This window comes from Hippopotamus amphibius, chromosome 1 (assembly GCF_030028045.1).
Source record: "Hippopotamus amphibius kiboko isolate mHipAmp2 chromosome 1, mHipAmp2.hap2, whole genome shotgun sequence".
NCBI lineage: Eukaryota > Metazoa > Chordata > Mammalia > Artiodactyla > Hippopotamidae > Hippopotamus > Hippopotamus amphibius.
The window spans coordinates 154,519,220-154,532,828 of NC_080186.1; the positions used below are offsets into that span (position 1 = coordinate 154,519,220).

Genomic DNA, 13,609 nt, shown 5'->3' on the forward strand with positions numbered 1-13,609 from the left:
AGTGGCTACTGCAACCTTCCTATTGGCAACAAAACTACTATTTAAATTATGATTTAAGATAAAATTATGATTTGAAATGAGTAAACAATAAAACTTTACTCATTCAGTGTATATCTATAAATGCTTGGCGTAAATTCCACGAGGACAGAAATCATATGCCTTTCGCTAGCACTCAGGCCAGAGCTTTCAAATAGGAGGGCTCTATGAATATTTGATTACAACAATGGTTGAATAAATAAAAGACTGAAGAAACCATGAATGACTACTCTATAGCAGAGACTGGAGATGCAGAAATGAACAAGGCATAAATCTGGGTCTTCAAGAAAATCAGCATATACATGTACTACTTAATTCATGTTTTCGGTAAATATTTATTTAGAACCTATTTTCCAGGTAAATTGCTAGCTACTACAGTAAAGAAAACAACCAAATCTGCTCCCTGAAGGTGAAGAGATATTACATAATAATCATTCAAACAGCTATAGAATAAAAGTTAAGCACTATGCAGGGTATCATGAAATAAGAAAATAGTGAAGCTTAATCTAGATGCAGAAGAGAATTAGGGAAGACTCAGAAAAGCAGCTCCATGAAAAACTTTAGCCTGAATATTGCGGGTTAAAAGCTAGATGCTTTTTCTCCCCCACTCTTAAGAGGGAACAGAGAAAAGTCCAATGGAGCTTGACAGACTGAACAAGGAGGAAACTGGTGGGGGATAAAGTGAGAGCAGTAGAAAGGAGCCGTATCATTCAAATCAACCCTTCCTGAGGATTTTGAACAATGGGAACCTGGAAAGCGGCATGATCACACTTACACTCTATAAATATCACTGAACTGTTCTATAGTGAGTAGCTTTGAGGATGAAATAACAGTAAATGTTGTTGGGAATCTACCTGAAGGAAATTTCAGAAAGTCAAAGTGGAACTGATGGCATCATCTTAGCTATGACAGTGTAAGGTAATGAGAAGTGTCCAGAATTGAGGTTATTTTGGACACAGGGTCAAGAAGAGAACTTGGTAATGAATTAAGAGTGGAAGGTGGTGCAGGGTAAGGGCAGAGGGAGGCATCAAGGAGAAGACTTAGGTTTTGACTTGACCAACCAACTGGAAGGAAGAGGAGCAATGAAGAGATTGAAGAGACAAATATTTGTGGGAAACGATTAAAACAGTAGATAGAACATTAAATTTGAAGCACCTATAGGATGTCCAAAATTGTCAAGAAGGCACTTGCTATCTGGCATGAGGATCAGAGGAGAGATCTACATATTTGGGAAATACATATATAATTATATATGTAATTTAAATAATGTGGATAAATGAGCGCATCTACAGAAATTGAAAAGTGAGGAAGGAATAGGACCCAGGACCAATACTTGACAAACACCAAATCTTCACTCATTTGAGGAGGAAGTATCAATAGAGAGGATGAAGATGACGTGAGGATGAAGAAGGTAGGAAATGTAGGAGACTGTGGAGTCATGATACCCAAGAAAAGAGATTATACTGCATTTGATGAAGTTTGAAGAATTAGAGGGCATGTGCTCTTAAAAAAAGTTTATGGAATGAATCCGCCTGAAATGGTGACCTCAACAAGATGAAGGAAGTGAGAATGGTAGAGGTTGAGGCATCAGTGGACGATGAGGGAGCTAGTCATATACACAAACAGTTTCAACAGTGTATTATGTATATATTCAAGCATGTTCAAGATACCATGGAAACCCGGAATGGGCTGAGGAAGTTTTCCAATAAGAAACAGCATTCAAAGTGAATTCTAAAGACTTAGGAAGAATTCATTCAGGTGTAAGGGTAAAGAAGAGCCTTCTGGTTAGATGGAACAGCCTTTTAAATACTGAAAAAATAACAATAAAAATAATAGTGATGCATAATATTTCTAAATGTTTACCATTTGCCAGAAACTGTTCTAAAAGCTTTACATGTATTAACTCACCTCACTTACAAAAACAACCTCTTTCTTCCACTTTCACCAGTGGACTGTTGTGGTTGGACTATTGTGATAGCCTAGCAGTAGATTTTTTGCTGCTCTTGTTGCCTTCTAGTTTATTCTCATAAAGCACAGAAACCTTTTAGAAGGAAAGTCATATCATGTCATTCCTTTGCCATAACTCTCCAATGACTTTCCTTCGGTTAAAAACCAAAGTCCTTACTATGGCCTTCATGGCTCTTTGTTATCCAGGCCCCCACTACTTCCTTTATCTCACTGCCTATGTTTCTCTCTGTCATTTTGCTCCAGCCAGACGGTCATGTTGGATGCTTCTCAAACACATCAAGCAAGTTTCTGCCTCAGCCGCTTTGCATTTTCTATTCTCTCTGTCTGGAGTGCATATTCTTGGATATTTGCATGACTTAATTCCTCACTTCCTCCATCTCAATCAGCAAGGCATTCTCTGACCAATCTTTGATAACTACCTCCCCAAACCTCTAGTTTACTTATCTGCTCTATTCTTTTTCTCCATAATATTCATTATAATCTGATATGCTTTATAATTATTTGATTACTTTTTTATTGCCTGTCTCCCGCAACCTACATGCAATGGAAGCTCCATGAGGACAAGGGCTGTCATTTTTACTCACTGATCCATCCACATAGATGAGTACAGTTCTTGACATATATCAAGACCTGGGAGGGTCTAAGATTTTACCCTACTTGGAAGCTGACATGTTAGCCTGTCACAGTTAAAGGGATGCTGGCAGAAGACAAAGACTCCTGACTGGGAGAAAAGAGATGTAATCATTCAATAGCAACAGCCAGACTGCTCACATTTGCTCTGGTTCCCCAGGCCCAGCCTCCATAGGGTGACACGAAGAGGGCCAAGGGTACCTGCATAGAAAGCACAGTGTGTTACAAGGGGAGGATGCCAAGCTTTTAAAAATCCCTAATCTTTTTCAAATGGCACTATACCCCCCTAAATATCACCCTAGTGAGAGATATTGTCTTATTACACCCAATGGTAACCAAACTTCCCCTTTACTCCAGAGAGAGACACTATTCCACCTTCCAAGACTGTTTGTTATACAAATACTTTTGGAAAAATTGTTTGAAACACAGGCAGTCAGTGTCTCTGCCTTCAAAATACACAGAAACATGAGAGAGAACTGAGAATTGTCTCCCCAAACCACACGTAGTAGACACAATGCATATTTTAGAATGAAAGATCAACACTTTGAGGTAGGTACTATTATTATTTCCGTTCTCAGATGAGGCTCAGCTAAAGTGAACTACTTGTCCAAGGACATAGAGCTGGTAAGGGTCTCTGGTGAGCCCACTCTACTTCAGAGGACATACACACCTTAGGGAACTAGTCTTCACTACTTCTAACCTGTCTGTCTGTCAGCTACTTTAGGCTTTGTGAGTGGGTGACAGAAAAAGAGAGACAAGAGGGAAAGAATAAAAAATGGAAAAGCTGATGAAGAGGAAGAAAGAATGGAGCAAGCTTTTTAGATATTCACACCTGTTCATACAACCAGAAATACAGAGTAAAAGGACCTCTGAGTTTACCTTACAAATGAGAAAACCAGGGCTTGCGAAAGGGCTTCACCGTAGTCTCAGAGGAAGTTAGGGCAAGAACCAACTAACTAACCACTACTAATCTCTTCCTGACAATCTTTACCTTGCACATTTCAGGTCCAGGGCATTCCTCTCACCTTTCTTAAGCTGGTGGTATGCCCCAAACCTGGAGGTCAGGCTATGCTACAGAGTCAATCATTAACCAAGGATACCTGTGACACAGGGCAGTAGGTGGAGACTGGGTTCCCATCCTGCCTATATGACCCTTCCAGTCCCAGGGTTCTAGAGAGAAGTGGTAAATTCAGTACAATTTTCGACTGGGCTCTGGAGCCAGCACTTCAACCATGAAGGTAGCAAGCATCTTTCTTCTCACTGCCTTGGTCCTGTTGAATTTATCTGGTAGGTGTCTTTGCATATTTTCCTGATTTGAATAAAACCTTTTTGACCTGTTGCTTTACTGAGCACATTACTTTCCAGACGTAGAGTCTACTCTTGGACAGATCTTTCAGTCCCAGTTAGATCAGTGGATGATAATTATATTAGAAAGAGGGGTTTTAACATTACAGAGGAAAAAAATTTTACTAGTGAGAACTGTCCAGACACGAAATGGTTTTCCCCAGGTAACGAGGCTGACTCTTTTTCAGAGAGATGATAGAAAAAAAGAAGGGATTATTTCAACATCAAGTACCCTTCTAACTCTGTAAATGTTTAAGGCCAATGTGCAAATTTTATGTTCTCATGGAATTGCATAAATAGGTAACAATGGTTTTTTTGGTTTTTGGAAACCAAAAAATGGTTTGCAGTTATTCAATATAAAGGGCAGCGTTTGACTAAAATTTTTATTTTTGACCTACAGTATATTTCTAGAAAAAATATTCTTCTTGAATAGACTGTGTATATCTTCAAACTGTCTTAATAACATTGACAAAGGATCTGAACTCCCAGAATTGGCATCAGCTTCCTTTCTGTCTTTGGAAATGGTTAACACTTTTAACTTTTTATCAGATCTAACAAGGAAACCTACTGACAGCCGAATCGGCACTTTGCAAAGAAAAGGAACAATACTGTTTGTTGTATTTGCTAAATATTTATGGGAGTGGTGGTCCCTTTTCCCCTTCTCATGCATATTAATTAATACATATAGATGCCTGTGGTGACCACCTGCTCATTAAATTTTAGACTCAACTAGATTCTAAAATCCAGTGAGACTCTCACCACTTCAGGTTCTGATTATTCCAGGGGCCTTCTTCTCCAAGCCCATAAGTGTCTGACTACTTTTCAGTATATTTAGGTAAGAAGAACTACCTCCTTACCTAGATGACCTCAGAGATTGTTAATAGCAAAATCAAATCTCACCAACATTTCTTCTTTTGGATACTATCAGATTAGTTCCCCTTCTCTGCAATGAGCTCACCCACAGTCACCATCTCCTACGTGTCAGCAAGACCTGCTATTTTCTGGAGAATGCATCATGGCAATTTTAAGTATCTACCTGTAAATTCAAGAAATGTGAATTGAACTAATAGTTAGTATAATGCAATTCAGGGAAAGAGCTCTTTAGGAACCAAAGGTAAATTGTCAAAAGAGCTCCATTTTTTTTAATATTACTTAAAAAAGAAGACACATGTAAATGCAAAAGTTGATTTTGCATCAGAAGACCTGGTTATGGCTAGTGTTAACTGATTCACAGCAAGTTATAGAACCTCTCCATATCTTTATCTATAAACTGAGATAAAGATACTTATATTTCCTACATCACTGTGAGATCAACAAATTGGTTGTTACTAGAATGTCAGTGAGCATTCAGAAGGTATTTGCTCCGTGCCTGATACATTCGAAGCAGTAAGTACATCATTTCTATTTTCAAGGAAATGGACCAACTTGTCTTTAAATATGAAACTGAGATGCTTTGGTCCTAGTCAAAATTTGCTTCATTTTTTTGAGGTTTCAGCAGGCAAGGAGTGAATGGACACAAATGAGATGTACTTGGGAAAAAAATGGAAATAAGAAGGGGTGGGGGACTACCCTCAGTGGTTAAGAATCCGCCTGCCAATGCAGGGGACACAGGTTTGAACCCTGGTCCGGGAAGATCCCACATGCCACAGAACAACTCAGCCCGTGTGTCACAACTACTGAGCCTGCACTCTAGAGCTTTGAGCCACAGCTACTGAGCCCATGTGCCACAACTACTGAAGCCTGTGAGCCCTAGAGCCCATGCTCCGCTACAAAGAAGCCACCTCAGTGAGAAGCCCGCCCACCGCAATGAAGGGTAGCCCCCACTTGCCGCAACTAGAGAAAGCCTGCACACAGCAATGAAGACCCAACACAGGAAATAAATAAATAAATAAGAAGGGGTGGGGTAGGTGGTGAAAGAGGCAGCAGAAAAGTCACAGACTTAAATGGAAGCAGAAAATTCTGGATGAGAATACATCGGGCTTCTCCCATTCCTGACCCAACTTGACATGTTTGATTTATGTTTTGTAGGTAACACTAGAGCTAACTTCCTGGGAAGACAGGTAAAGATGATTTTGCAATTTTTTATCTCTGGGCTTAGGACTGTTTGTTCCAACCAAAGCTTAGTCTAACTCACCTTTCAATTTAGCCTGAAGTTAATATGAGGAGCATGAATGCTGGCAAGACTTAACCTATTAAATGTGGATAGTAACTGTAGTTCCCCAAGAGGCACTTATGTTGAAGGACAAATTCACTGAGACGCAGGCAATTTCTATGTAGTCATATTATGCTTGCTGTGAAGTGATTTTTATATATAACTAAGGCTATCTGGTAGGACAAGGATTTTAAGTGGAAACCTTCTAAACATCACTCCAAGCAGCCTTTCCTCCTTACAGCCAGTTTGACCATGTTGGCATAAAGTTCTCATCCAAAAGGTGGAGCTCTAATGTATAATAACAAATAATAATAATACACTAGGCTCTTCCTCTAGAAAAATATTCTATATCTAACTTTTCCATTTTGTCTTGTACTTATAATGTAAATTTTGGTAAATTTGGAGACCAGAGGAAGAAGGGTCCCTCTTCTCATTGCATTTATGTGCAGTGGGAAGGCTGGTGACAAAGCAAAGGTGTATGAGTAAATAAATTACCGTATTTGTGGTGTGTTATAAAGAAGTTCTGGTTCCGTTAGAAACCCAGCCTAGTTAGATCAGGGAAGGTGCCTTAAGTCAGTGAGATTTACTTTCAGCCCTGAAGGATAAATGAGTGTTAGCGAAGGGAGAAGCAGTAGAGTGGTTAAGAGCTAAAGCTCAGAATGTAGATTGACTGGGTTTGAACCCTGGACCCAGTAATTATTAGGTGTGGGCCTTGGGTGATTAACCCCTTTGTGCCTCATAGTCTTTACCAAAAGAAGAGTATAATAAATAGCTCATAGGATAGTTGTGAAGTTTAAATATAATAATACATAAAAAGCACTTAGGACAGTGCCTGCCCTCTAAAAGTCATTTGATAATTACTAGTTCTTACTGACAGTAGAGAAAACAAGCTGTGCAAAAACTCCAAGGGCGGCTTAGAGAAGACCAGGGTGACAGGACTACTGTGTGCAAGGAAGACCATGCCCCAAGGTGTGGCTGACCTGAGAGGAGCCAGCACATGCAGTAACTGTAAACTTGAACAAGTCCAGGGAGATTTTAGAGACATTGCTATCAATTCAAAGAATGAAAAATGATGGGAAATGATTCTGTTTCATTCCATTTTTAGGCTCAATGTCCAAGTGGAGTGAGTGGATGTCCCAGGATCTATAATCCTGTCTGTGGGACAGATGGCATTACTTATTCTAATGAATGCATATTATGTGTTGAAAATACGTGAGTACAAACTTGAATTTCTTTTAAAATATATATTTTAAGCTAGATGTCCTCAAATTTTTACAGATAGTATCCCTTTAAGCCTCAAAGAACATACCAATAACATTAATCTCACCATGAGAGAAACAAAATACCTAGTTTTCTCCCCCAAAATCCTTGATCTCTTTTTTTCCTTATTATATATGTTATGATAATACATAGAGGTGTGCGTGTGTGTGTGTGTGTGTGTGTGTGTATTATGACAGAAAATAGTATTTATTATGTCAAGCATTGTGTGAGGCACTTAATATTCACAATGACTCTATGAGGTAAATAATACTGAGCTTACTATACCCATGAAGAAACTGAGTTTCATTTGGTTTAAATAACTTGCTCAAGATCACCCAGCAATGACTGGCAGATGTGGTACGAAATCCTTGCTCTTTCCCCTATACGTCAAAGTCAGGCACCAGACTAAGCGTTTGTGAGATCCAGGAGAAAATCCAACACGTTCTGTCTCCCAGCTTGCTTACACTCAACGCTAACACAGTCAATGGTAGCATAAGCAAAGTGCTCTGAGAGCACAACATTAAAAAGAACTAATTATGCCTGCTAGGATTTGGAGAAGTTTGGAGGCTTTCTCTAGGACATAAAGAAGGAGAGAGAGGCATTTCAAGATGAAGAAAACCTGAACAAAAGTGAGAAAGGAATTAATAACATGGTGCAGTATGAAAGGTGTTAAAGAAAGGACAATGGGATAGAGGAGGGGAAGTGTTTGAATATTTCTTTCAATTAATTAAAAAAAAATCACTTCTATGATAAAAACCCAAGCTTTGGTCTTCCCTGGTAGCACAGTGGTTAAGAATCCTCCTGCCAATGCAGGGGACACGGGTTCGATCCCTGGTCCAGGAAGATCCCACGTGACACAGAGCAATGAAGCCTGTGCGCCACAAATACTGAGCCTGTGCTCTAGAGCCCGTGAGCCACAACTAATGAGCCCACACTCCACAACTACTGAAGCCCACATGCCTAGAGCCTGTACTCTGCAACAAGTCAAGCCACTGCAATGAGAAGCCCACACACCACAACAAAGAGTAGCCCCTCCCCGACAACTACAGAAAGCCCACGCAGCAACGAAGAACCAATGCAGCCAATAAATAAAAATTAATTAATTAATTTTTTTAAAAACCCAAGCTTTTATAGCGAACAAGAGGTAGTCTGGATTTTTTAAAGCTCACATACCCAAAATATCATTATACTTAAAAAAATCATTCTTAGTGATAGCAATGATTGTGTTTACTAAAGCCCTAAAGTATGCAAATATGAATTATATAGATTAGGTGACCAAAAACATATTTTTGTAACACTTTATGTGACACTTTATTTACGGATGTGAGACCCAGCCTCAATGGAGTTTCTGAACTGATCATAGGTGGGTAGGTGATGGGAATCAGACTCAAGTACTCAGAGAAATAGATCCGCCACAGATTTTCTGCCTTCCTCAGCTACTGAACACACATGCCAAGCATTGTACTAGTCTCCTCTGCTTTCCTGGTGGATATAACTAACAGAAAATAGCACAAACAAGGTAGCTTCTTGTAACTTGTGACAAATGCCATCAAATGAGCTGTGAGCAATGTGCTACAGGAGTGAAAGAGAGAAAAAGATTGCTTTCTTACTGAAAGGGTCAAGAAAGAATTCATGAAATGGATGTCATTACCTGCATTTTCATTGCATCACAAAAGCAGTCCAGGTTAAACAAAGGTATAGAATGATCAAAACAAAAGAGATTCCACAAGCGACCCAGAAAACTCTGTTATTTTGGAACTGATGTGGTATTAAGACTTTGATTTAGGCTCAAATGATACATGCATTTCCATTCCACAGCTCTAATTCCCTGTACCATGAACCCTCTTCTTGGCCTGCTTTAAATCACTTTAGAAAATTCTCAGTATTTAACAAGGATTGCAGAAATAGGTCCCCAGGGAGAAAGATCTAATATCCTGAAGTTTTAGGCCCAAAACATCGGATGCTCTGCTTTTTAAAAAAAATTTCCACGTTAAAGACTTGTAAAATGAACTTGAAACCACTTGTTAATTTTCTCACGGCCTATGTTATTGACATTAAGGTCAAATATCATATTTCCATTCAAGGGGAGGAGAAAACACAATAGCCTTGAGACTTGGGCAATTTCCAAGTGCCAAAATCAGAAGGCCCAATATTTAGAGTGAAACATTGGGAAAATATGTGCATAGAGCTTGGACACCCTGTTTCCTTAGACTCTAAAACCTACCAGTCCTACCTGCTCTTTCTATTCTTTTAAAATTATGTAAATATGGGAGCAGCATTTGAATGCCAGAAAATGTAAATTATCTTCCTATATTTCTCTGATTAAAAAACAGGTCTAGAGAGAAAATGTGGCTTTCTTAAATGCAACGTATTTTCAAATGTACCATTTGCCTTTCTCTCTACTGCCCATTAAAATCCCCAAACAAAAACACTGTATGGTTAACTAGAGCCAGACTCTGACCCTACTTGTTGAGTTTTGAGATGGTAGGCAAACAAGGGCTTCCATCTCCATGATCACTATGTGCTTGGCAGATATATTCAGTAAGAACTTTTTTTCTAATTCCTCTATCTCTTCTCAGGAAGTCTATGCTGGCAAATTCTTTTCTATAGACTAGCATTCTCCTATAGAACTTTCTGCAGTGATGGAAATACTGTCCAATATGGAGGCCTCTAACCATGGCACCAGCATTTAAAACATGGCTACTATAATTGAAAGCTTGGATATTTAATACTACTTAACTTTAACTGATTTAGATTTAATAGCTATATGTAATAGTGGACAGCACAGCTATGGAAGATGTCAACCTGTGGGCTCCGTCTAGATGCTAACTAAAGCAGCTATCATATGAGATAAGGATATAATTTCCTTTTGCAAGATCTCACAGATGAGAATCCCCAGAGTTCTAAGGCAAAAGATCAGTCAATTAGAAGGTCCTGAAGTAGCCCAGGTACCAACTAAGATGGAAACCTGGTGGCTAGGACAATGATGTCAGGAGGAAAGAAGCAACAATGGGTTAAAGATCAATTTCAGAGGCTTTCTATAACGCCCTGCTAGATCTATAAACTCTGGAAGGATGGACACTTTTCCCTTCTGTTGTATCCCTAGTGGGTGTAATAGTTCTCAATCAATATCTGATGAGTGAATGAGTGAATGAGTAATAAGTGAATGAGTAAACGAATAAGAGAAATAGAAATGGAAATAAATCTCAAACCTCTCTATTTTAAATAAAGCTGATTTTTTTTCCTTGTTTTTCTTCCATAGTCACGTATTATCAGCAAAGTTTAAGTTGATTTTTTTTTTTCCAATCTCTTCTACAGGAAACGACAGACTCCTGTCCTCATTCAAAAATCTGGACCTTGCTGAGAACCAAGGTTCTGAAATCCCATAAGAACACTGTGATGCAGTGGCTGGCCTGATTGTTGAATAAAATGCATCTAAATACTTCCTGTTGCTCCCATATGCTTTTTCCTCAAAGACATGTTTGATTATACTGGGGACAGAAAATGGAGGCAAACTCAGAATAAACCAAGTTTTACAGAATACAGCAATACTGTAATTTTGGGCAGAGTTTCCTTCATGATGCTTTTTCCTTCCCCATCTTCCTCACATTCTGAGGACTCTGTCTCAGGAAATGTGATTGCAGATATTAAGTGACAGGACACAATCACTCATGAATATATGTAATCCCATGAGGCCTAGACTATCATTTTAAGAAAGAGTTGGAAAACTCTCAGTGCAGAAATATGTTGCCCATCAATTTTCACCAACTGAAATAATTACTTTAGGGTTCCTTGGAATTTAATTGAGCATCTATTGTGGTTGGCACTGGTCTCGGTACAGAGGCATATGATTTCGAAATGTTGCCTGTCTGGTGAAATAGAGTTCAGTCTTAAGATTTTCCATATATCTTACAACATAGATTTCAGGTGAGACACGATTTTCTCAAAGAGGCTCTGGGAATGGACTGGAGAACTCGAGGTATGGGAGGGGGCGGGGGGTGAAGGGGAAACTGAGAGGAAGCGAGAGAGTAGCACAGACATATATATACTACCAACTGTAAAATAGATAGTCAGTGGGAAGTTGTATAACAAAGGGAGTCCAACTCGAGGATGGAACATGCCTTAGAGGACTGGGGCGGGGAGGGTGGGGGGGACTCGAGGGGGGGGGAGTCAAGGAAGGGAGGGAATATGGGGATATGTGTATAAAAACAGATGATTGAACTTGGTGTACCCCCAAAAAAAGAAAAAAAAAAAAAGAGGCTCTGGGTCATTGAAGAAACCAAAAAAAGGCTACATTTTCTCAACTATGCTGTGGAGGGGCCTCTGTATTCAGCCTTAATTCTCCCCCAGCAGAGGTCATTCCCCATTGGTTAGTGAGGTGAGTGGCAGTGATGTAGAGCTCCCCATTTTCCCTGGTAGCCTGAGTACGATTTCTCAGGCTTGACTTGCATATCTTGTTTTTTTTGGGTCTGACAGGTTTGTGCTGAGATAACTAAAGAGGAACTAAGACCTGATTCTGAATTAACTTTTACCACCAAACCATCCCCAAGAGATGATCTGCTATGGAAGGAAGGGACTACAGACCAAATGAACTGACTGTGAGGCCTCTGTGTAGTTCACTTTGCTTTACATATGAGCCACAATAACCCTCGTGAGTAAACTTAGAAAAGTTTAGTAACCCCTCTAATATCACCAGCAAATAAGGAGGCAAAGTTAGGCTTTTAATTCAGGGCTGACTCCAAATCTAATGCTTCCTAGCCTAAACCACAATCACCCCAGGTGGACTCTTCCTTCCTGATTTCTTCCACGGGAACTTTAGGTAACATCCTCATATTAAATGTTCTATGTGTTTATAGTCTCGGACAGCAAATAAGGTAGAAATAACGCAGTGCCTCAAAAGGAAAAAAAGTATCTATAATCACAAAAAAAAAAGAGTAGGAAAAGCAGCTTGAATTCCTCAGCTCATACAAAAAAAGCAGCCTAGAATGGAGAAGTGGGTAGAGGGTTGAATGACCCTGAGATGCATCAGGTTCCCTGATAAACAGTGGAGAATACATCACCCATTGAACCAAAAGTAGCCAATAAAATCTGCCCCACACTTGCAAAACACAGTTCCCTGACATTCTAAGGTTTAGGTTAAGTGATATTCAGAATATATGTGGCTTGAGGTTTAAATCTGACCACTAGGGGATGCTGTGGTCTACCAAGTGACTCAGCCAAACCACCACCTCACAGTTCACCAGGTAAGTTATGGATGCAAGATGGCTTCCAGCATCTTGTCTGTGATGCTAGAGGACATTTGAAGGGCAACACCAAGCTTAAGGTACTTTGCCACAGTAAATGGATTTAAACATTGAGCGCTAGAAATTGTCATGTCTAACTGGACCATTTTACAGGTCTTGAGAGAAGTTTGGGGATTACAGGCAAAGACAATGCATAAACCCAGATTGTCTGCCTTTAATGGTTCTGCTTGCTTTATGACCTGTTAAAAAAATAAACTTAGACACCCCACATTTCTGCCTGGCCATATTTTTGAGGACCCCAACCTAACTATTGCTAAGCCACGTTCTCAGGACACAAAACAAGACAAACAAGAGGCAATAGCTTTCCCTGGGAGAGAAAGGATGGATAACCAATGGCACCTGAAAGCAAATTCACAAGGCATACAATTCACGGATCTGAAATTGAACAGGATCCTGTGGGACTCTCCTGGGTACAAATCCTTTCCCTGTTCTCCGTTTCTTGTTTGCAGGAAAAAGGCTTCAGCCTCCTAGACCTTCCCTGAGTTCCAAAGAGCACATTTAAACAGCTGCAGATCAGGAAAGTAAGAGAATGCAGAAACAAAGGAGGAGCAACCAAAAAACTATAGTGCAGAGATTAAAGCCCGTCCTGGTTCCCCCTTAAGGGATATACTTAACAGTATCTTAGCTCTTCTGCAGGAACTAAGGCCTCCATCCAGGTGGAGGATGGTAACTTCAGGCTGAGCACAAGATTCCTGGAGCAGCTCCCTTTTACTTCACCACCAACCAATCAGAAGACAGTCACACACCCTAGAGCCCTCATCCCAAACTTTACCTATAAAAATTTCTCCTGAAAGGCATGGGGCAGAGGGGGCGGGGGGGGGGGGGGTGCGGTGTTGTTCAGGGGTTTTTGAGCATTGGGCCACCCCATTCTCCTTGCTTGGTCCTGCATTAAGTCTTTCTTTGCTCCAAACTCTGA

At 39.9% G+C, this 13,609-nt stretch overlaps 1 protein-coding gene across 1 annotated transcript; it reads left to right on the forward strand.

Annotated features, from left to right (window-relative positions):
* The first annotated feature begins 3,807 nt into the window (after nucleotides 1–3,807).
* Nucleotides 3,808–10,833, forward strand: SPINK1 (serine peptidase inhibitor Kazal type 1). The gene is made up of 4 exons (XM_057710185.1): nucleotides 3,808–3,921; nucleotides 6,007–6,038; nucleotides 7,236–7,342; nucleotides 10,709–10,833. The coding sequence occupies exons 1-4, from the start codon at nucleotides 3,867–3,869 to the stop codon at nucleotides 10,752–10,754; spliced, it is 240 nt and encodes a 79-aa protein (XP_057566168.1). The 5' UTR covers nucleotides 3,808–3,866; the 3' UTR covers nucleotides 10,755–10,833.
* Nucleotides 10,834–13,609: the final 2,776 nt, after the last annotated feature.